Raw genomic sequence first — 24,847 nt, forward strand, 5'->3', positions numbered from 1 at the left:
CAGAGAGACTTCTTGCTGGGTAAGGCCCCATACAGACAGGCCAAAATAAAGCTGCTTCGAGTCACTTTGGAGGTATGCTGTTTAAATGATGCATGAGTACTAAGTGTCCGGAAGTTGCTCCAAAGCTGCGCTCCAGTCCTTAGGACTGGTTCATGGCTTTGGCACAGCTTCCACCCTCTTAGGACACATGCATCATTTAAGCAGCATACCTCCAAAGTGACCTGAAGCAGCTTTATTTTGGTCTGTCTGTATGCGGCCTAAGTGTGCATAATATTTACAGCATAAAGCCTCCATTCTAAACATACTTATTAGGCTCTACAGGATAGGTTCCATTGTAATCCATAATCATTTCTCATGAGTAAGAATACTGCAATGACTTTACTTATTTTTTCTGCTGGGAAGCTAACTGGGGTTTCATTGCTTTCTTTGTGGGTTTTTTTTCCTTATCCTTTTTAAAAAAAATCTTTTCAGACCGTCTGCTACAAACAGCACAAACAGTACCAATTCTTCAAACCACAGTGGATATGCACAAGAACTGCCTCTGCCTTCAATTGGAGGAGATGTGCCTAGCAGATTATCCAGTGATGAGGGGGAAGTGGATGGAGCTGAAGAATCTGAGAAGTTAGACTGTCATTATTCTGGACGCCATCCCCGGCCTCTTGCGGTATGTCTGTTTTTCTCCAGGAATCCTATTTATAACTGACACTTGTGATTGGTTTATGAAAAAACTACATTTTTTGCCAAAAGTACAATTTATTTTATTTATTTTACTTACTTTATTTATACGCAGCCTTTCTCCCAGGCCAGGACCCAAGGCGGCTTCCATAACAATAAATTAAAACATTTTAAAGAAGGATTTAAAACCAATTTTAAAACACCACATTAAAACTCTATAAAATAATAATAATAATAATAGTATTATAAAAGTAGACATCTCATTGGCTATTGAGAAAAAGAAAAGAGAAAATATGAACATAATGAGATTTTGGGAATATACAACTTCAGGTTTGCATTCTTTACTGATCTTTAATGTGGAGTCTCTGTTTTCTAACATAAAATATTCGTTGCATACAATTAGCAGATTTCAGAGGTGATATACTAGCCGATTCTATCTTCTGCACTCCAGCATAACTTTCACAACACAAACTAATTCTACACATTCTGCAGAGCAAAGTAATAGAGCAGGCATCCTACTTCTAAATTATCTACCACATATTAAAAATAGGAGTAAAGGCTCCAGTGAATCTACTTTCTGTTGTGCTGGTTTTTTCCTTTTAGGACTGCAACAGAATTCAGGATGGATTTCTGTAGATTGGTGATGCGCAACACATGGCTTGTGGCCTTTGTGTACCCCCCGCTGTTACAAAAGCACAATGAAAACAAGGCAGATGTGGAACCTCTAGAAAGCAAGACCTATATTCACCATATGCTTTGTTTTAAACATGCATTGTTTATCTTCTGCATCTGCAGAAATTCAGCAGTATGATGTTGACAGGAAAGTTAACTGTGAAGGTTCCTTTTCTGCAGTTGTGGGGAGAAAATTCATCTGCCCTTTGTGGAGGAGATTAGTGGAACTGAGTCTCTGTTGACATGAGTTGGGTATATCCGAAGCTTGTTATTTCATTACTGGGGTTCCAGTGTCTGGCTCTCCCACTTTGTGTGGTGGTTTGATTGCCAGTTTCTTAACCCCTGCCTCAAAGCTGTGAGGGAGGAGTGAGACCCAGCATAAGAGAAGCCTTCACAGTCCAATGTTCTGTTTAAACTAATGTAGTCTATCTTGAAGCATTTGAGGGTTTCATGAATGCTGTTGTGTCAATGTATTCATGTGCTGAATTCATTCTTTCATTCATCCTAATAATGGAGTCAACTCAAGTGTTACATTAGCCATCTGCTGTAGAATCAGCCCCATTATATGTGCACACCAGCCTGGTGGTTCTTTTTTTTCTCCTCACCCCAAACCTAACCCATCAGTTACTATTTCATTGCTGTTGATAAGTGCAGCCATATGGTTTTGCATCAGAAGTTACTTTTTACAGCTTATACCATACTGGGCATTCAAAGACCCTTGAAATGCTAGGTTAACAGATCTGACAGAAATTGAAACTAAACTAATTAGGTGTAGCTGGCAATTATTTTTAACATGTACATTGCTATAACCTGAGCACTTATGCATCTCCCCTTGTTACAAAAGGTTTGTCAGAAAAAAAAATCCACTAGAGAAAGAAAGTTTCACATACGGCCCATGTGCAATCCATACAACTGTTTATATGGCTCCCCAAATGCCTCCTAGGATGTATGGTGACAATTTTGCCACATTTTTGCTCATTCTGGGCTGTTTTAAGCCTAGGAAGCCTCTTTTCAAGCAGAGGTTACCTAGAAGTCAACTTCTAGGTCACTTTTTTGGAGCCTCTCCTGGGCCTAAAATGACCCCAAGAGAGGTGACCAGATGTCCTCCTTTTGCAGGACATGTCCTACATTTCAACCTTCTGTCTAGGAGGAATTCCAAAATGTCATCTATTCTGAGCATGTTTGACACCTGGTGTGGATCATTTTTAACCCCACCCCAACAAAAGAGACAGCCCATGTCTTTGAGGCTCCTCTAGCACATCATCTGGCCATAAAACATGTCCTTGTGTCATCTGGTGCAGAGATAGCCAGGCAAGCAAGATTTATTATCATTGCTAACACCATTGCTGCAAAGAGCTTGTTTTTGCCAAGCAACCCCAAATCAAGGTTTATTATAAGCTATGGCTGCCACAGGAGCCCCCCCCCCTTTTTTTTTTTTTTTAAATGCATACATAGAGCTCTTAGAAAAAGTGGCTTGTGCTGAGAATAGGTTGAGTGGTTGACAGGAAACCTGACACAAATAATGTTCATGTTTCAAAAGTGAGATACACACATGGCACCATCATTTGTGAATGTCATATGTGTGCTTCTATATTCAGACTTCTCTGTAATAAACGTACACTTGGCAGTTAAGAAAGCATTTAACTATGGCTTCCATGTTGCAGGGAAATCCTGTCAAGTAAAATGTTGCACGTAATTGATAGGGTGTGTATTTTGCCATTTAAACTGGGCCATTCTTTGTACCTAAATGTATACAAGTGAAAGGGGAAGAACTGACTCTGGATGATTTTCGTTGGGAAAGCACTCTTCACTCAATCTCACTTCATAAAGATTTTAGCCTAAAAAATGTTGTAAAGTGCTTTGCATCAGACAAGAACAGGTACTGTATTAGCAAAGCCAGGATTCCTTGAACACAATTGTAATTGCCTTTGCCACCAAATTGTATATCCTTTTGTAATGTGTCAAAAATACTGAAGTACTAGCTATAGGTAGTTTTGTCTGATAGATAACATAAGGGAAAAAGTAACATAAAGCTGCTGCAAAAGTAGAATATTCCTACAATTGTGGCTTTTATACAATGTTAGCTTATGCAAAATACAAATGTCTTTTTATAATGTCATTTGTGAATTTTATTTTCTTTAAGTAGTTACTGATTGCATTCTACATTAAGGAGGTAAACATGTAAAGCAAATAAGAAACAAGAATAGCATTTACACATCACAAATTTGGGAAAGTAAGACAGAAAAACAAGAGCAAGCAATATAAATCAGATCACCTTAGAAATGAAACATGATTCTTAGCAAAAAACTGAAGACCACATTTTATGAATATCACAGTTATGTCTGATTGTTTCATACAGATAGATCATACAGATAGATCCATCGCCTCTGTTTCTTACACCTGCATTGATTGTCAATCCCCATTTTTGGACTGCATGGACATATTAACGTAATCTTTACAAGACCACATTTGCTTTTGCTTTTCTTCAGTTTTGTTCGTTTGGAAGCCATTTGATGGGAAGAGGATACTACGTCTTTGACAGAAGATGGGATCATTTTCGACTAGCACTAAATTCCATGGTAGAAAAACACTTAAATTCACAGATGTGGAAGTAAGTAACAATATATATTCTTTGGCTCAGTCTTGCATGTTTCTAACAATCCTTCTCATGGCAGAAAATCTTAATGTATAATTGTGTTCTGTGGGGCGGGGAACATGACTATAGTAGATTATGTTAATAATGTGCAGAAATGATGCCAGAGAAACAGAAGAGACAACACTGGTGCATAATGGTAATAATGAAGTTAGGAAGCAAAATTTTGCTTAGCTGTCTTACTGAGTTCCTTTTGTTGCAAACGAGTGGTAAATGTGCAAGGATATTTATCCACCTTTGTACCTAGACAAAATGACTTATAAAAATATATACATAAGACAATTTTTAAAATTGCAATAAAGTACAACTTAAAATTTAAAAGCAATAGTAATTTAGGACACAGTTAGGTAACTGCAACCATAACTGGCTAGTTATGAACAGCCAAAAATCCAAAACAGAACCAGAAGAGGGCAAACGTCTACTGTTGGTTTTGGAAAATGGTTAATCTTTGTGTTAAGAAATGCATAGGGGAGTGTTGAAACTTATTTAAAAGATGAATTGCTATTCCTGAGGGCATTCAGGAGAGGCAGTTCTCTTGAGGAAGCAGAAAAAGGGCAGTGTGGGGAGTGTGGAGGGGTTCAGAGCCACAAAAACAATCCTGATTTAGGATCACACCACCACCACCCAAGACCAAACATACCCTTATCTGCAAAAGCAAACACAAGTCAGGGAAAATGCCTGCAAACAGTAACACAAGCTGCCCTAAGGTCACTAAACAAGAGAGTAGGGCAAAGCAGATGGTATAACTTGCCATTAGTAATAACAGAACTTTCTCCTCAGAACAGTTCTGACTTTAGAATAACTTTGGATTACATTATTTTCCTCAAGAAACATGGATCATCAAAAGCACAATAACTACATATCAATGAAATGTTGTTAGTGAAGGGACAGTATATGGATGAATTAGAATGAGCCCCTGCACAGTGAAAAGAAAAAAAGCTATTTCTGGGTAGCCATTTTGACTGGGTGAGTTTTTAATTTTTTTTCTTAAAACTTAAGAGAGTGTATTTGCTGCTGTGGGGAAGGACTTCTGTGAGTCAGTGAGGGATGGAACTAGCAGCCTAGCTCTTTATAACTGCTGCCAGAGGCGCACACTGTTTTCACAGTCAAATAAAGCACAGAGCAGCTTTCTTATCCCAGGGGGGCGGGAGAGGCTACAGTCCTGTTTCAGTGCCTACTTAAGACTTCTCAATATGGGCACTGAGGGAGCTGCTGCAGTCACCAGCAACATTTGTGGAATATTTGTCTTCTTGCCTATGGACATGGGGAACTTCACCTGCACCAAGCGCAAGTGGGTAGCCCTGTTGGAAGAGAGGTCCGGGTATCTACACTTCAGCATATTAAGGAGCAAGAGGTTTCCCTGGACAGAACAGAACGGATGGTCATGGATGGAGAACATACAGAGGAAGTTGCTGGGGAGAAGGTCACTTCACATACATAGGAGGTAGATAGATGGAGGAATGTCACACACAGAAATAGGGAATCCAGGGATCATTCTGGGAGCTTGCAGATTTGAAGCTCTCTCCCATATCAGGAATGATGAGGAAGAGGTGCAGGGACAGTCCTCAGGGACAGTGCAGGGAACCCTGGAGGTACCACTGCAGAGAACAGCCACTGAGGGGTAAAGATTCAGTAGTTTGTGGGCCTAACAAGATATCTCGGGAAGTATATTGTCTCTCTCCCTGAAGCAAAAATCTGTGATGTGACATAGAGGCCATAATTCAAAAAGGATGTTGACAAGGTGAAGCGTGTCCTGAGGAGGGCTACCAAAATGGTAAAGGGTCTGAAAACCATGCCCTATGAGGAGAGGCTTAGTGAGTTGGGAATGTTTAGCCTGGAGAAATTAAGATTAAGAGGTGATATGATAGCCCTGTGTAAGTATTTGAAGGGGTGTCATTGAGGATGGAGCAAGCTTGTTTTCTGCTGCTCCAGGGAATAAGACTCAGAACAGTGGATGGAAGCTACAGGGAAAAAGATTCCACCTAAACATTAGGAGGAACTTCTTAATAGTAAGAGCTGTTCGACAGTAGAACACACTTCCTCAGAGTGTGGTGGAGTCTCCTTCTTTGGAAGTTTTTAAACAGAGGCTGTATGACCATCTCTTTCGGGGTACTTTGATTGTGAGTTCCTGCATGGCAGGGGGGTTGGACTGGTTGCTTCTATGATACATGCTAATTTTTTATTTTAAACACCAGATAATTGCTTGGCTGATAATATTAGATATTAATACACGTCTGCAACGTCCTTAAAACAGATAAAGGCATTTGCATTGCAGTATTGTCTACTGTAACTTCCATAGGAGATGGAAGGGAGGAGCACATACAGACCTTATGTCATATGGATGAGTACTCATTTTTGCAGAGGAATGAAGAAAATGGGACATTATTGAGCCATGTGTGACACTTCAAGATATGAATGCATTGCCCACAGGCCAAATCTATTTAGGATTCAGGTACAGCTAATACAGAAGTTTCTTTGTGCCCCTTTGAGCACCTGTGTTCAATTGAGAATCTCAAAGCAGGTTTAAGGCAGAGCAGCTTGGCACCCTCCCATCAGCCTTAGCCAGCACAGCCAATAGAGATGGATAATGGAAGTTGCAATCCAAAAACATCTCAAGGGATACAAGTTGCCCAACCGTAGGGGCATATATGTTTTTGTCTTAAGCAGTAAGTAGAAAAGTATGAGAGAGTTCTCACACAGCAGGGGGTATATTGGGGAGCACATTTATTTATGAAAACAGTTATATCCTGTCCTGTATCTGCCATGCATCTAAGATTCTCAGGGCAGTGTACAATAAAGTCCATTCAAAGCATTTAAAACAATTAAAAATACCAGGAGTTACTTAAATGAATTAATATATATATATATATATATTAAAATTTGACAAGTTAAATCCAGTTTAAAACCAATTAAAACAGTTTAAGACAATTTAAAGCCATACACATGTGGACATTTGGGTTAAATTAACTTGGCCCCAAGGGCTCTAGCAAAAAGTCATGGTTTTATATGGTGCCAGAGTGATACCAGTATTGGTGCCAACTGGGCCTCCAAGAGGAGGATATTTCACAGCCAGAGAACCACAGCACAGAAAGCCCTGTCCCACACATTCCCAAAGTGTATTGCTTCCACCAATAGGCCAGAGGGGAAGGTCCCTCCAACAGGCTTCAGTCCCTAAGCAAGCGTATCTACAGAGGTGCTCCTTCAAGTATCAAGCCCCAAGCCATTTAGGGCTTTATATGTTACCACCAATATCTTGAATTCAGACCTGAAGCACCTGTCAGCAAATGTGATTACTTTCAAACTGGTATTTCAAGGTTACTATATAGTCCTCCTGTCAGGTTGTATTCAAGGACACCTGCACATGGGATGCATTTCAGTAGTGTAATTGTGAAGTTACCAGTGAATGCACTACTGTGGCAAAGTTATCAGCTTCTGAGAAAGATCATAACTGGCGACTCAGTCAATAGTGGCCCCAGTCACTCCGAACCACAGAGTTTCCATGGTCTTCAAGCAACAGAGAAGGTTCTAGGAGTGCTCCCAAGGGCCCACAATGCCATCCAGTTTCCACAGAGCCTCTGTCTTACTGGGATTCAGCTTCTGATTTGCTTTTGCTTGTTTGTTTTTTACCCTTATCAAGCCCATGATAGCAGACTGGTATAACATCTGTACAGTTTCAGGAATTCCAATGACAAGGAAAAGTAGAATACTGGGTCATCAAAGTACTGATGGCACCCAACCACAAAACTCTTACTCACTTCACCCACTGCTGTTATTCAGATATTATATTGAATGGGAGACAAGGCAGAACTCTGTGGCAGCCATGCCTTAATGGCAATAGGAGGACAAGGCCCCCTATGCAATTCCCTGGAACCAACCTTGCAGCCACTGCAACATTTATTTATTTTATTATTTATTTATGGTATTTATACCCCACCCTTCAGCCCTAAAGGCTATCAGAGCAGCTTACAATTATTATTTTTCATTAGATGGTTCCCTAACATAATACCCCCGACTCTGATCTGACAGAGCCAGTCCAGTAGGATACAGTGACCAATGGTATGTGAACTCACTGAGAGATCCAGGAAAATCAGCAAGGCAGCACTACCTCTGTCTTTCACCCAGAGAAGGTGAACAGAGTCAGTTAGAATAATCAACACTGCTTTTGGTACTGTTCCCTGACTTGAAAACAGACTAAAACTAGTCCAGATAAGGACAGGTTGCTTACCTGTAACGGTATTTCTTCGAGTGGTCATCTGCGAATACATACAAATGGGTTTCTCTGCGCCTGCGCAGTGCTATTCGGAAACTTCTGGAATCACTGGGCAAAGTTAACTTTGCAACATATAGAAACTTTTTGGCGGTAACTCCGCCCACCCGTTATAAGATCCCTGCCTTCCCGCTCTTTCCCCAGTTCCGCAATTTTTTCCGCCAAGCAGGCGATGGAAAGAGCCAATCAGAGCAGGACACTGAGGGGACGGACGGGTGGGATTTGTATGTATTCGCAGATGACTACTCGAAGAAATACCGTTACAGGTAAGCAACCTGTCCTTCTTCTTCGTGGTCTCTGCGAATCATACAAATGGGTTAGACTGACAAGCTTAGGTATGCGGTGGAGGGAGTGTCCTGAAACCAAAGCTATGGTAAACCAAGGGTATATTTATTGCAATAATAAACACCTGGAACCCTAAAAGAGTCAGTCTCTTTGTTCATGCACAAACCAAACATAGCAATAGTATTGCAAAACCTGAGAAGGGAATAACGAGTCATGCAAGACCCATCCCATTGAAATTGTGCAAACCAACATTCAACAGAATGTAAACGCAAAGGCATTATATACACAAATGCTGAAACACAACCATCAGTAGTGCAATCAATGCAACCCTGAAACCAACACAGCCCTCCCGAAAGCTGCGTCTCGAATAGCTCTGGTGTCCAACCTATAATGTTTGATAATTCAGAGGTTGGGACCAAATAGCAGCCCTGCAAATATCCTCCAAGGGAATGCCCGATAGGAATGCAGAGGATGCTGACACTGCCCTTGTAGAGTGGGATCGAACCCTGCCAGGGAGAGGTTTGCCCAGGAGTTCATAGCAGAGGTGGATGGTACCGGCCACCCATTTGGAAAACCTCTGCGCAGACACAGGCAACCCCTTTTTCGGTTCCGAGTAGCATTGGAAAAGTCTCTCGGACCGACTGGAGGCAGCAGTTCTGTCCAGGTAAAACGCCAGCGCTCTCCTGACATCAAGAGAGTGAAGGCTCCGCTCCTCATCCGAGGTCGGGTTGGAAGCGAGGGTGGGCAACACAATGTCCTGGCACATATGAAAGGCAGAGACAACCTTAGGTAAAAAAGTAATATCTGTCCGGAGGACCACCTTGTCCTTGTGAAACCTCAGGAAGGGCTGGTCTCTCCGCAAGGCACATAGTTCACCCGCACGGCGGGCAGAGGTGATGGCCACAAGAAAGGCGGTCTTCCAAGTCAATAGTCTCAAGTCCGCTGTGGCCATCGGTTCAAAGGGCTTGGACTGAAGTGCGGCCAGCACCGCCTCCAAGCTCCAAGCCGGAGTCGGTACCGACACGGGAGGGTACAGGTTGACACATCCCTTAAGGAACCCCTTCACCAAGGGATCCCTGAAAAAGGAAGCCCTCCCCCTGAATTGATACTTGGCACAAATAGCAGACAAGTAGCACTTGATGGATGAGAGGCGCAACCCCTCATCCAATAGCGCCATCAAAAACTCCAACACCACAGGAGTGGAGACCTCGGCAGGAGACAAGCCCTTTTCCTCAAGGAAGAGACTGAATCTCCTCCACTTGAGGGCATAGGACCGCTGGGTGGATGGTTTATGTGCAGCCAGGATTACTCTGCGTACCGGATCCGATAACGTAGTCAGGGACGAAGCCTCCAGGCCACCAAGGGTAGGCTCTCGATCTCTGGGTGTCGAATCCGTCCATCTCGCATCGTGAGGAGATCGGGACGGGGCTCGAGGCGGAGATGTTCTCCCCTGGAAAGTTGAAGGAGTACTGGGAACCACGGCTGTCTCGGCCACCAAGGAGTGATGAGGATTGCCTCCGGGCGATCCGCGGTCATCTTGGAGACTACCCTGGTTATTAGTGGAAACGGTGGGAAGGCGTACAGCTTCCGCCCCGACCAAATGAACCCGAACGCGTCTCCAAGGCAATTGTGGTTCGGCGTTCGGGAGCAGAACTGGGGACAGTGAGTGTTGTGGACAGTCGCGAAGAGGTCGATCTGGGCTCGACCCCATCTGTCAAAGAGGTCATTGACTGTCTCTGGATGTAGCCTCCACTCGTGGCAGGTGGATGAGGATCTGCTGAGTTGATCCGCCAGGTCGTTCTCGTCTCCGGGCAAGTGAATTGCTTGGAAGATGATCTGCCTCGGAATGCACCAGTCCCAAATCCGTAGAGTGATGTCCAGTAAGGTCCTGGACTTGGTGCCTCCCTGCTTGTTGATGTAGAACATCACAGTGGTGTTGTCCGTCCTGAGCAGTACCACCTTGTCCGTGACATTGGACTCGAATGAACGGAGGGCCTTCTCCACCGCTAGCATTTCCAATGCGTTGATGTGGAGGCATCTCTCCGCTGGAGACCAAGTGTTCCTTATTACGAGGTCGAGTAGGTGGGCTCCCCAGCCTTCCAGCGATGCGTCCGTCGTGAGAGTTATTTGTGGTTGTGGTGGAACGAACGGCATGCCGGCGCAGACGTTGCGGGAGTCTAGCCACCATTGCAGAGAAGAGGCGACAGGTCTTGGGACGGTGAGCCACTTGGAGGGGTGATCCTCTATTGGGTTGAAGACCGATAGGAACCAGGCCTGTAAGGGTCGAAGACGAAGCCTTGCGAAGGGGGTGACATAGGTAGTCGACGCCATGTGGCCCAGGGCTATCTGAATGACCTTGGCCGCGACCCTTCTGTGAGCCAAGCACGCCCGAACCGCTGTCGACAGAGCCTGGAAACGGTCTCGAGAGAGATATGCGGTGCAGAGCACGGAGTCGAGGACAGCGCCAATAAACCTGATGCGCGTGGACGGGACGAGATGGGATTTGTCTAGATTGACGACCAGTCCTAGAGATGCCAGGAGCTCCAGTGCAAATCTGGATGCCTCTAGAAGTTGGTCTCGCGAGGTTGCTGCAAAGAGCCAATCGTCCAGGTATGGAAACACCATATAGCCTCTTTGGTGAAGATAGGCTACTATCGGTGCCATGCACTTGGTGAACACCCTTGGTGCCGTGGCCAGGCCGAAGGGAAGAACGTTGTAGTGGTAAGCATCGGATCCGACGGCAAAGGTAAGGAATCGTCTGTGGGATTCTCGAATCCCTATGTGGAAGTAGGCATCCTTGAGATCGATGGTTGCAAACCAAAGTCCCTGGTGGAGCAAAGGCAGGATAGAAGCCAACGTTACCATGCGGAAACGGTGGTGGTCAAGGAATTGATTCAGATCTCTCAAGTCTAGGATTGGTCTGATGCCTCCATCAGCCTTGGGCACAGTGAAGTACCGTGAAAAGAAGGATCTATGGAGGAGTTCGGGAGCCACGGGTGAGATTGCTCCCTTGGCAAGGAGAGAGCGCACTTCGTCGAGAAGGGTGTCCGAGGGTGGGGTGGAAACAAAAAATCCAGTTGGAGGGAGGTCAAAAAACTCGAGGGCATAACCCCTACGGACAATTTTGAGGACCCACGAGTCAGATGTAATAGAGGCCCAGATGTTACTGTGAGGCCTCAGAATATCAAGATAGGAGGGAGGGGAAGAGGAGACGAAGCGCACTGGGACCCTTCAGGACCTCTTTTTAGATTGGTCGGGCTCCTGTTGGCGGTTCTTCCGGTACCGACCAGTATTGCGTTGACCGGAGGAGGAGGAAGACTGTGAGGGGTATCTCTGCCTCTGTGGTCCCTGTTGTTGAAAAGAACGGTCCTGTTGGAAGGGCCATTGGGACTGACCTTGAGTGTGCCAGGGGCGCTGCCTCTTCCTAAACGGTTGGGCGGGCGTCGAAGACATGCCGTGCTTTCTAGCGGCTGCTTTCATACGATACTTCTTATTGAGAGTCTCATCAGTGTCGGTATGAAACAGGCCAGACCCGTCAATTGGCATCTCCTCAATAGCAGCCCTGGCGTTGAGGTTGAGATCAGAGCTCCTGAGCCATGCATGCCGACGAAGGGCGATAGCGGCTGACATTGCTCTGCCCACGCAATCTGTGATGTTTCTAGAGGTGGTGATGAGCCAGCTTCCTATAGAGTGGGCCTCATCCCTGATCTCTACCAGCTTGCGTTGAACATCGTCCGGCACATCGGGGATCAGAGGAGAAATGCCCTCCATTAGCGTCTGGACATATGCCCCCATGCACGCATTATAATTCGTAGCCTTGGCAGCAAGGGCGGCGGCGGAATAGGCCTTCTTCGCCAACGCATCCACCTTCTTAGCCTCACGGTCTGCTGGAGATGAGGCTTGCTTTTGAGTGAAAGTCTGCTGGGAGCCCTCCACAATAGCAGAATTTTGCTTCGGATGCGAAGCCAGCCATGGGCAGGAGGAGGGCGAGACCCTGTAGAGTGTCTCCACTTTTCGGGATGAGCCCGCCAAAGAAGTAGGGGAATCCCACGCCCGCTTCAGTATGGTCTCCAGTGACGGTAGCAACGGAATCGAAGGGGGAGTCGGGACCTTGCCTTGAACTCGACGCTCGATGGGGTCTTGGGCACCATCATTTGCGTAAGAGAGTTCAATCTCGAGAGCATTGGCCATCTTGATGGTATGTTCACTGAAAGACCGAACGTCATCAGACGGGGAGGCCGGTCCCGGACAATGCATTTCCTGTGGCGAGCCTGGAGGTGACAGCTCTGCCTCAGATGGCTCGTCTGAGGACACAACAATATCGGGCTCAGAGTCAAGTTCTTCGGGCTCCTGAAGCACCACTGGACGATTTGGGCGGGGCGCCTTCTTGGCCGGTGCCGGGGCCGTGGGTGCTGAGGAACCGTGCCCATGACGTGAAGGAGACGCAGGCGGATGCTTCGGTGTCGGCACAGCTGGGTCCAGAGCACGGCGCTTAGGATGCTTGGATGAGAAGCACTCAAAGGCATGTTCTTTGGAGACAGACATATAATATTGGTCTGTCTCCGAGTCGTAGAAGAAGTCCGGAACCTTTCGTCGAGGGACCTCCCGTGTGGGCTCCGGGATCGGGGTTGGGGACCGGCGCCCGGAAGACAACGAATCTTCATCCCCGGAGTGAATGAACGGTACCGTGGACACGTCCCGAAATGTAGCCATGGGGGCTGTGTTGGTCCGACGGCAGGAGGAGCTGGGCTCGGAAGGAGGTATACCAGACACCGATGATGGAACTTGCCTGGCGGTTTCAGGCCGCTCAGAAGGACCAGAGGATGACCTGGACTTCTTTGGAACTGGGTCGGGTTCGAAGAGGTTATCGAGGGCCGCTGAATGAGAAGCCTTGTCTAAGCTCTTCTTCCTTTTCTTTGAAGACTTGGAGGGGTCTCGGTCGCCATGGGATCGCGAACCATCCCCTTTAGACAGAGAGGTGGTGTGGGCCCCTGCATCAACCTTGGAGGTGTCCGGAGGCATCAGAGAGGTTGACGACTTCGATTTCTTGGATGAGCTCCCAACGGGCGTAGGAGCCTTGGAAACCGAAGCCTCGGTCCCGGACCCATGGGTCTTCGGGTCCCTTGGATTTTCTGGGGTCGAACCCGGGTTGCGACCCGAGATCTCGGTTGGGGTCTTAGAGACTTTGGGGCTGGTCTCAGATGGAGTGACCCGATCCTTTTTCTTCCGAATGACAGAAGAAGAGCTGGAAGATTCCCCTGTGCCTGAAACTTTATGAGGGCGTTTAGGGGGTTTGGTGGTGGCTCTGGGTGCATCAAGACCACGGGCCACAGCGGTGGCGGCACTGGGTTCGTTGAAACCACGGGCCGCGTCGGCCGGGGGAGCTGAAGACACGGTGGCCGGGCTGTCACGAGCCGGAGCAGAGCTCACTACCGGGGCTGAAGACGGTCGCGGGTCCCCCTCATCTGGTCTCTTGAGAACTCCCTGGGCAATAGCAGAGGTGAGACGAGATTCCCGGTTCTTTCGAGCCTGGGACGTCATGGACCTACGGAGTGGACAGGCCTTGACATCGTGGTCTCTCCCCAGACAAAGAAGGCAGGAGGTATGGGGGTCCTGGATAGGTACTTTACCGCCACAGACGTCACACTTCTTGAAAGGAGCCGGAGACATGGTCGAAGGAAAAAACGAAGCCAGCGTCAAAAACGGTCCGGAGTCACCAAAACACGGAGGACGTGGAAGAAGAATTGTCAAAAACAGTCCGAAGTCAGAAAAAACCAGTGATTCAAGCCAAAAGAGCTAGCAAATGCAAGCGAAGTTCCCTACAGCAGCCAACGCGGCGGAAAAAAGGAACTGGGGAAAGAGCGGGAAGGCAGGGGCCTTATAACGGGTGGGCGGAGTTACCGCCAAAAAGTTTCTATATGTTGCAAAGTTAACTTTGCCCAGTGATTCCAGAAGTTTCCGAATAGCACTGCGCAGGTGCAGAGAAACCCATTTGTATGATTCGCAGAGACCACGAAGAAGAATCCATTTTCTCCCAAAATGTCTGAAGCTCTCCAGTCAAATATGATCCAGCAGTATTCAATGTGAACAGTCCCCAATATTACATTACAAGAATCTGGAACCAAATTCAAAGCACCTTAAATGTCATAAATTGAAATATTAATCTAATTGATTTAATACCACAATTAGAGTAGTATTGTATTGTTCCATGTTTCTTTTATTGTTTAGTTCCTGCATCACTTTTGTCAAGAGTTCTGAATATGGTAGAAATGAAACATCTGCATCTCTTTCTCTTTCTTCCATGTTTTAGGAAAATCCCTCCTGCAGTTGACAGCCCAGTGCAGTCTCCAGCAGCGCATATCACCACCCCATTTTCAGCATCAGTTCTGCAACCTCTCAGCAATCCCAATGCAGTATATAGTCCTTCAACGCCGGTCAGTTCAAGAACCCCTTCTTCGTACATAATGACTTCAGCCATGTTATCAAGTGCAACTTTTGTGACTACGTCAGATACAAATTCCATCATGCCACATTCCACAGCTTTTCCTCATGTTGCTGCCAGCCTGAGTATCATAGATTCAACTTTTAAGACTCCAGCAGCCACGTCACCAGTGCCAGCAGTCATCCCTTCCCCATCCCACAAGCCATCCAAAACGAAAACCAGCAAATCCTCAAAAGTCAGAGATCTATCTTGCCGCAGTGATGAGTCTTCTAGTAACAAAAAGAAAAAGCCACCATCTTCCTCCTCATTGTCATTGCAGACTTCCTCCTCATCTTCATTTTCAGGGTCTTACAAAAAGAACTGTGTCTTGAACACGAGTTCAACACTGAACTCTTATCAGGCTACATCTTCCTATAACAGTACGTCAGTGCACAATGCAAACAATGGAACAACCCCACTCAGTGCCAAATCAGAGCCTTCAGGACGGGCTTCATTATCAAATAGCTCAACAGACTCAGTGAAACATATGAGCATTGTTGTAAGCAGTATTGACTCTTCTAGTTTGTCTGTACCCTCCCTTGTTCACCATTCAGGGGACCACTCTCTAGCAGCACACAATGCAGTGTCTTCTCTACCCCTTTGTTTTGACAAATCAGAAGGGAAAAAACGTAAAAACTCTAATTCTAGTAGCAAAGCCTGTAAAATCACTAAAATGCCTGGTATGAATAGTGTTCACAAAAAGAGCACTGCCAACCTTATTTCTACGGTGCCAGATACTCCCAACAGCTCTGTGTCTCGACAGGTAAGAGAATTTTCTGTTTGATTTTTATAAGCCATTCAGGTAGTGTTCTGATCTCATGAGACATGCTAGGATGCATATACCTGTACCTGGTTGGAATCAAATTTATCAAGCTAGCTTCAAGACACCTTGGCTTGTTTCTGTGGAACTAGGGAAAGAGTTTGAATATGCTTTCCTTTTCCCTTCCTCATCCTCTCATGCTCCAGGCTTCCTGGAGTTTTCCATGTAGTGTTTCGTGAGGTCTGATTTGAGTTCTTTTAACATGATAAACTGGGGGCCTTGGAAGATTGACTGGTAGTTGCATGATATATTGTTGAAAAGACTTTTCTTCTTTCTAATGCTTCTAAAAGAAAATGTGGATGTGTGGATAAAAATTCAATGAACAAAAGAAGTACAGTGTAAGATTTATCTGCTTTTATGACTGATTTCTGTAGGTTTTGACACGACTTTCTGAATACTGTTTGTGTCTTGCAGATGGGAAAAAACAGCAGTGTAGCGTTGTCTCAGTCCATTCCTTCAAGTACATCAAATCCAGTGCACAACAAACAAGTGAGTTGTGGTTTTTTGAATTATGTTTAAGGGATTATATAACAAATTTGTTGACAATTAATCATTTCAATGTAGACAATCAAAGCTAATTTTTCCAGTGAAATTTACTATGTAATAACTTAAGGCACATTTGTTTAAAACCCACACACACACCTCTTACACGGATAAGAAATGCATACCAGCAACTTGGTACAAAGTTTCATATAAACTAGAAGTAGCCGTATTTTTCCTTGGCTGTTTTGTACAAGTGATCGATTTTGTGGGCTGTTGCCTACTATGGAGATTCTGGAATTATTCCTAGGGCAAGCTAGGATGACATTGTCTAGAAAACTCACTTAATAAGAACTTTGAACTCTAGGATTTTTTTTAAAAAATCTTGGTTCATTTGCTTTGACTTGTCAGTGTGACAAGTTCTTATATAACTCTTAAACAATGAAATAATAAAGCAATTCTCTCTGAAAATTGTGAGGTCCCTGCTTTTGTGTTGGTTCACAAACCCATTGTCTTCTGCCTGTTTGTGTTAGAGTACATGAAAAAGGCAACTCAGCTGCAACCCTGTACCTACACACCTGAAAAATAAGCTCTGTTTAGTTTAGCAGAACTTCTTTTTTGATAGACATATATAAGGTTGCAATGTTATCTTGCAGTTATAAGCACAGCTACCTGGAAGTAAATCCTACAGTGTAGAACAGAATTGTACTGAATTAGAAAATGTTTACTCAGTCCAAAATGCACTGCAGAAATAATCCAGTTTGAGACCGCTTTAACTGTACTGGCTCAGTTCTAGGGAATTCTGGGAACTTTTAGCCTTCTCTGTCAGAGAGCTCTGGGACCACAATAAAGTACAAATCCCTAGCACTGAGCCAGGGCAGTTAAAGCGGTCTCAAACTAGAATATTTCTGCAGTGTGTTTTAGACCACCGTTACTTTTACTTTTCAGTTTATATAGCACATAGTTTACCTTGTTAGGAGAAACAATAGAATTTTCCTTCTGACAGTAAGAAACCTAGGTGACTTTAATGTACAGTGCTGAGGGAAATTTTAAAGTTGTAAATAGTTATTGCTTCTGTAGTTAATTTTGAGCAATCATTGATCTTTTACAACAGTTCTTTAAGAGGTAGATTAGCAGCATTATTGCTATAGAAGATAGCAATGTGTATCTAACCATGAAGCTTTAGATGATGCCTAAGGGGCTGTACAGATGGGTGGCATGCAGCTACCCCTTCTTCAGCTACATTGAGGCTGTGGCAACCTCATGCCGTGGCCCCAATCTGGCCTCTGGAAGAGCCAAAAAGGAGCCGCAAAATGCAGCTCCCGTTTGCACCCCCCCAAAAGGCGCCATAGCCATGGTGGCACGGCTGTATGGCACCCCTTCGGCATTGTGTCATTTGGACATAGCACCAGAGGTGCTTCATGATGCCACGCGCTGTCTAGAGCGGTGCGCAGCGTCAGAGCGCCCTAGGAGGGGCGGAGTCGGGTGTGCATCATCAAGACACTGCGCCTCGAGTCTGCCCTCCAGGCCGATACAAAGAGCTGGTCTGTACAGGCTCTACAACTTATTCCAGATTTTTGGTTAAAAATAGGTCTTAACAGTATTAAGTGTTACTTTAAAGGTTTGTACATTTTTGCAATACTACTACTACATTTCACATACCATGAAGGTAATTTAAAGATATGCAATCTAGCATTTTATTCAGGTTCTTGGTTTATCTAACCTGCTGTAAAAATATATAATTGAAGTAGTTCAGTGTCACAATAAAAGACTTGTCTGGATGCACCCTGAATTTCAGCAAATACAGTTGGCCCTTGGTATCTGCGGGGGATCCATTCCAGACACACACACTCCCGCACAGATACCAAAATCAGTGGGTACTCAAATTCTGTTGTCCCAATGGCAGCACATGCATGCAGCCACGCTGCCATTAGGGAGAGCCCCCACTGTCCTCAGTGGTGGCATGGCCATATTAAGGACAATGAGACTTATGGCGGCACAGCCATGTGCAGACACCACCACAGGACAATGGGGGCTGTTCCTAATGGCGTTGCAACCACATGCATGAGCCACCATTGGGGACAACGGGCTTGCCATCCACGGATGCTTGAATTTGCGGTTGGCAAATCCGTGGATACTGAGGGCTTGCTATATTAGGTTAACTTCAGCCCCTCCTCCCAGTGTATTTGGTGCCAGATGTCAGTGGGAAAGCATTTTATAGAGTTTCCTTGCTATGAATACACAAAACGCATTTGAGGATAAATTCAAAAGTAGAAAAAATATGTATTTTATAGCACTCTGTCTAGGCATAATGCACAAGAAAATGACCTACAGGTAAAGAGAGGGAGTTGCGTTCATCCATGTTGGTAAACAATTTAACTCCTGCCTTGCCTCATTGCAGTACTGTACTTTAAATCATCCATCTGGAGGTACAGTTTTTAGAGGGTCCTTTGAACTGGCATCTCAGTACCATTAAAAAGGCTGAGAATTGGTGCTGTCAAGGTCTTTTGCCGCCAAGTAAAATTTCCTGATAGAATTTGGATGTTTCAGTCTGTGGTTGTTAGCTAGTTATACAGTGGCACCTCGCTATCCACTGACTTGCCATCTACGGATTTAAACATCCACAGATGGCAAACCCCTTTGTCCCCAGTGGCAGCATGTGCACGTGGCCATGTGCGTGTCACACCTCCATTAGGGATAATGGGACTTGAGGTCCCACGCTTTTTCATATCCGTGGGAATTGGGTCCCCCACGGATACCAAGGTCCGACTGTTGTCATATCCATAATGCAACTTACTTATGTTGCTTTGGACTTCAGTGGCCAAAGGTTAGCCACAGATACGTGACATGTAAGAAACAGATGCCAATATTCTACATTGATTACTTAGTTACAGAGATGTAATTATGGTAAGTGGCGTCTCCTGACCCAACTCTCGCACCCACCCATTTTAAGATCCAGCATCTGGATCAGGCAAGGGAGACTCATTCAGCTTTTGATCAGAGTGCAAGGAAAGGAGCTTCTGATCAGAATACACGACCAGCGAATGAGGCTGCAGCAAGAACTTGCAACAGGAATTCTGCTTCTGATTGCACAGTTTCACTCACTGGTGGGAGGCGAGTAGAAACATCCTCTCGGTGTCCTGATCAGAACTGTCCTCCTTTGCCCAGTCTGGCTGTTTGCTCTTAAGGTGGGCTGGGGTGGCATTTATGTATATTTACAATAAGACTACATATTTTAGTAAGTACAGATTAGTTATGGACCCATGCCTCTAAGTTATGAATCTGTAAATGCAACGCTGCTTACTAATTATGATCTTTGATATTTGTTAGCACTGTACAAATTGAGAGAGAACGAGAGAGAATGTTGTTGTTTTTTCTCAGATTAAAACAGAACTTATCTGATAGAATAAGTTTTCTGTAGAATCTAATGTAATTGGAACATATGTTTGACACATGTATGTCTTACAGTAATGAATTATGTATTTCTTTTAACAGTTTTATTTTTCTTTAATTCACACATAAGATAAAATTCACTGAGGTATTGAGTGCAAAGAAACTATAGAGCATGCAGCATTATTTTTCACACTGTTTTGAAACTGATTTTATTTATTTTTTTTCTTTCAGAAGACATTAAATCGGACTGGTAGAATAAGGACTCTTCCATAATATGAAAAACAACCAGCCTAAAAATCTGTAGGTCTTAGCAGCCCTATGCCAGAGATTCTTGTTTTACCTTTATGTCCTGCAAACTGTCCTAACTTGATTTGTTGTTGTTCTTTTATTAAAAAAAACTGAAATCTACATATGAGGGGGTGCTGAAAAGTTCTTGGCCTGACCCAGTTCCGAAAATCTGGATGTAATTTTGTCACTGTAGCATCAGAGAGTGTTCTTTTGTATTGTAAATTGCCAATTTCCAGGATTGTAGCTCTAATTCCTGAATTTTTGCAGATCATTGATAGAACCATGTTAATGAAAAGTGTGGGATTTTCAAATGCTGAACTCTGGCCCATCATGAACTTCCTGTTCCTGCAGAAGAAAACTCCAAAGGAAATCCATGAATGTATGATGGAAACATTATGTGACAAGTGCCCATCATACTCAACTGTGAAGAAGTGATGTACCAACTTTCAGCAATGGAGATGTTGAGACTGAAGATGCAGCAGTGTCTGGGAGGCATTCAACAGTGACAACTCCTGAAATTGTTAAGCATGTTTATGACCTGATTTTGGTAGCTCAGCAAATCTCAGCTGAAACAATTGCTGAGACACTAGAGATATCCTGGGAATGCACTGCATTTATAATTGATGAACAGTTGGATATGCAGAAGCTGTCAGCCAAGTGGGTGCCAAAAGGTTTGAATGCCGACCATTCAGCATGAGTGGATGCAAAATGCTGCAAAATCAACTTGGATTTTGCAGCATTTTCAGCAGTGTAGTGATATTTTTTGGGGGGAATGACTTCAGAGTTTATGAATCATGGTTACATCACTAAGTTCCATAGACCAGTCCTTGCAGGGGTGGCATTCAGGTTCTCCATAGAAATTCAAGACTCAAGGTCAGCAGGAAAGGCCATGGCCGCAGTGTTTTGGGATAAGGAAATGTTGATGACTATCTTCAGAACGGACAAACAGTTAATGCAGAATACTGCATTAAGTAGACAACTTAGGGTGTGTCTACACTGTAGGGATCATGCAGTTTGACACAACTTTAACTGCTATGGCTCCATCTTACAGAATCCTACGGATGTAGTTTGGTGACAGGCCAGCACTCTTTGGCAGAGAAGGCTAAAGCCCTTGTAAAATAACAAACCCCAGGTTTCCATAGGAAAGAGTTACAACACTTCAAGTGGTGTCATACTGCATTGTTTCTGCAGTGTAGATGCACCAATAAAAGAAGGCATTGAAGGGAAAAAACAGCTAGAGAAACTATAGGAAGATGTTTCTTTTTGCAGGACAATGCAGCTGCTCACAGGGCTGGCAAGACAGTGGCTGTTTACAAGAATTGGGGGTTTGGGTCATAGACCATCCACCCTACTCACCAGATCTTGCTCCATCTGACTACTTCTTGTTTGCAAAACTTAAAAGGAGTTTGAAAGGAACAAAATTTTCAAATGATGCAGAGATAATAGAGGCAGCAGAGCAGTATTTCAGAGACCAGACATCAAAGAAACTTTTGGAAGAGTTAAAGAAACATAAGAAACAGTGTGCTAAGCGTGTCGAATGTCAGGGTGAATATGTGGAATAGCATGTATGTTTGATGGTTCTGGGTCATTCCCTTCTTGGTTGGGCTGAGAGCTTTTCAGTACCCCTTTGTAAGACTGTATTAGTAGCTTATTTTAGTTTCTCACAAACATTTGCCTCTGGTCTGTGTAATGCAGTTTGATTTCTAATTATGCCTTTTGAAACAAATTGCTGTATTTTCCCCCTTTTGCCTCTTGTGACAACGAGAGCAGCAGACATTCCAAAATAATGTAATTTGTGGTAAACTAGATTTAATATAATCCTAAATTATTTCAAATTTGCAGTAACTTCTGTATTTATTATTGTCCTGAGGATTTTTAAAAAATCGTCCAGTGCATTTCTCAGCAGTATATAACAGTTAGTGGGGAGAATCATGTGCCCAGAAAATCCACTGACTTTTTTCATTGGTCTCAGTGTGCAACACCTTGTTCATCTTGGTGTTTCTAATCACCTCAGTGTACCAAAAGATTTATGCATTTGCTCCCATGAGCTTCATAAGAATGCTAAAATGGAAACTTCCTCCTATCTAGATGGAGGGCCCCAAAGAATCTATACTACTGTTCTACTTAATAAAATAAATTATCCTTGAAAAGGCAGGAGCTGGGCGTACTGAATTTGTATCAGTAGAATTGCACTGACAATGTTTTACAGGAATTACTGAATTATTATTTTTAAATAAAAGTAGATTTTGTAATGAGTAAATCAGTAATACTAAGGTACTGCAAAATTAGTACAGATGAGTTACCTTTTATTTCTACAGTGTTAAAAGTGCACTTATATGCTGGTTTATTTACATCTCGTGGAAAAGGAGAAAGAATGCAAATAGGGAGATGGTTACTTTTTCTTTCTTTCTTTTTTAAAAAAGGCTTAAGCCAGATTTTAAAACTTATAAAATGTTTAACAACCGTAAAGGAGGCTAGGCCCTTTGGGGTAAAATTAGAAGCTGTTCTTAAAAGTAAATTTAATAGTGTTAATTTTTTAAAATAATTTATGTTTTCCTATATTCGGGGAGGTGACAGGAATAGTTCCGTGAGCAGTACGAAACTTCGGAAACTTTAAGTAATGTTTATAATTTTTGTGTACTTTGAGTTATGTTTTATTGTACATTTCTTGAGACTGAAAAAGTATGTACATATCTTTGTTATTTTTGCACAATTTTTCTCTTCAGTTGTAGAAACAGAGCCTTGTTAATTTTTTTAAAAAAAAGAAAACTAATTTATTTTATGTTATATAACTGCAGGATTTTTCAAATCTCAGTAACAAAAGACCCTCTATCTAGTTGATGAACTGCCATTTTTATTTTTATTTTTTACTTTTAGAGGGAAAACAGTGATGGTGAAATTCAGTGGGTGCTTCTGAGAATTATTGCCACTCAGTGATTGAAGGAACAAAAGTGTTAAGAGTTTCTTAGCTCTTAACACACATCTTATGTAGGAAGCTGGACTGTGGGAGAGTGTTCTCTGAATGCTGCTTATCTATTTATATATCTATCCCCCCCCCCCCCCCCCCAGAGGCTTAGGTTGAAAGCATTTCGAAAAGCCAAGTATCAGTAAAACCTCCCATACTTTTTTGTTCTCTACATTTAAACCTAAAGAAATAACTATTTAATTTTATATGTACCTAAAATGTTTCACCTGGAAAATGAAATGCAGTTTTAAAAATGGAGATGAACTGGACCAGCCTGTAAAGTATTATTGATGTAGGATTAATTCAACAGTTCCTTTCCTCTCCCTTACCAACCCCCATCCCGATCCCATTTGCCTGAAGACTTTGTGATTCGTTTCCAGCAATAGAGGCTCAGAAGCTTTGGTTGTTACACATACGCAATGCATAGGCCCGTCAGCCATATTTTTAAAAAAAGCGACTTGGATAACTTGTATGCCTTCTTTTGTATCAATGTTAACAATTGTACATAGCGCTGATCAACCTTTGTAGAGAATAGTTTATACAGCATATTCTATTATTGCTGATTCTCAGTGAACTATTGTTTAAAAGGAAAAAAAAGAAGAAATTTTTCTATTTACACCTTATATTTTGTTATGCTGTTGACCCATGGCACTTTAACAAAACTCTGTGGGTTTTGCATAGCTGGTCAGTCATGGGGAATATAAACTGTTGCACAGAAATGAATTTGCACCTCCTCTATTGTGCTTTCCTACTACAGATTTCAGAATCTTTTTCCAGAAGACTTTTGAAGAAAGCATGTCCAATCATTCTGAAAGAAAATGCCATATGTGTAAAGTCGATTTCTTTTCTACAAGCCCATATTCTGTAACACTAAGTATTTCCATTCTTTGTTCTGCACCTTTTCTGTATTAGCAGTATCAGAGAGAACCCATTCCATGCTTGTGATAATTGTAAGTGTCGAAAGTAGGTGTAAATAGTAAATTTTATGGCTTTAGGTTTTGGAAAAAAAGGAATAAAGAACAAACATGTATCTGACTGATACTGCCATGGTTCAACACCAGGCCTGGAGATATTCTCTAGTGAGCGATTGTATTTCTTTTTGGTTTTGTTGGTTTTTGTTTTTTTGCTTTATTATTATTATTTTTTGTAACATGGCTTTGTAAATAAAATAATTTATATGTTTGTAAGAAACATTTGTGTAGTTTTTAAAATTAGTTTTTAAAAGCAAATGGTGACGGTTGTGTGGGATGCACTTTCACGGTTGGCAAAACAAAGTATTATAATATATATATGTTTTGTTTTTACTAGATTTGCAAGAATTCATGGCCGGAATCCTTGATCACAGTGTACATTATGTAACTTTACATATACAGTGGACCCTTCCCATCTATGGAGGTTCAGTACTGTGCCAGCGCACCTTTGTGCACACACTGCCATTGAATAAAGGACATGGCAATCTGTGGACACTCGAGTTTGCAAATCACTATCCCTCTGATGCGGTGGATCCACTGTACTTAGCAGAGATACTATGAAATCTTGTTACTGAATTGCAAAGATCCATATAGGGGCATTGGCAAGAGTATCCCAATGTGCAGTGGGTTCTACTCACACACATTGGCACTCCTCAGCCGTAGTCCCGATGTGCAACAAGACCGATGTGTGCTTCAGTCACTTCACTGGTTCCCCTCCATAGTAATGCAACAGCAGCCTATTTACTGGATACAGATGTTATGGACCTCTAATTCCTGTAGAGGTAAATCCACTAACAAAGACCCAAGTACCCAGCAGCATTCTGGCCAGTCACTTTAAAATGTCAGCACTGATCTAGCAAACGGTGGTCTGCGTCAAGAAATATGTATGTATAGGCT

The 24,847-nt window shown here is 43.4% G+C and overlaps 1 protein-coding gene across 4 annotated transcripts in view; it reads left to right on the forward strand.

Moving 5' to 3' along the window:
- The window catches only part of LOC149312398 (ataxin-7-like protein 1), a 107,468-nt gene extending 83,298 nt beyond the window's left edge, over window positions 1–24,170 (forward strand). For all 4 annotated transcript variants that reach the window (XM_089524540.1, XM_089524542.1, XM_089524541.1 and 1 more), the window contains 5 exons: window positions 472–664; window positions 3,837–3,958; window positions 14,863–15,796; window positions 16,268–16,342; window positions 19,958–24,170. In XM_089524540.1, coding sequence (XP_089380666.1) covers window positions 472–664; window positions 3,837–3,958; window positions 14,863–15,796; window positions 16,268–16,342; window positions 19,958–19,999 — 1,366 coding nt within the window. In that variant the 3' untranslated portion in view covers window positions 20,000–24,170. The remainder of the gene's footprint in view (window positions 1–471; window positions 665–3,836; window positions 3,959–14,862; window positions 15,797–16,267; window positions 16,343–19,957) is intronic.
- The last annotated feature ends 677 nt before the right edge of the window (window positions 24,171–24,847 follow it).

The sequence above is a fragment of the Sceloporus occidentalis genome, unplaced genomic scaffold (genome assembly GCF_023333645.1).
Source record: "Sceloporus occidentalis isolate IW3139 unplaced genomic scaffold, rSceOcc1.0.p SCAF_5, whole genome shotgun sequence".
Classification (NCBI taxonomy): Eukaryota; Metazoa; Chordata; class Lepidosauria; order Squamata; family Phrynosomatidae; genus Sceloporus; species Sceloporus occidentalis.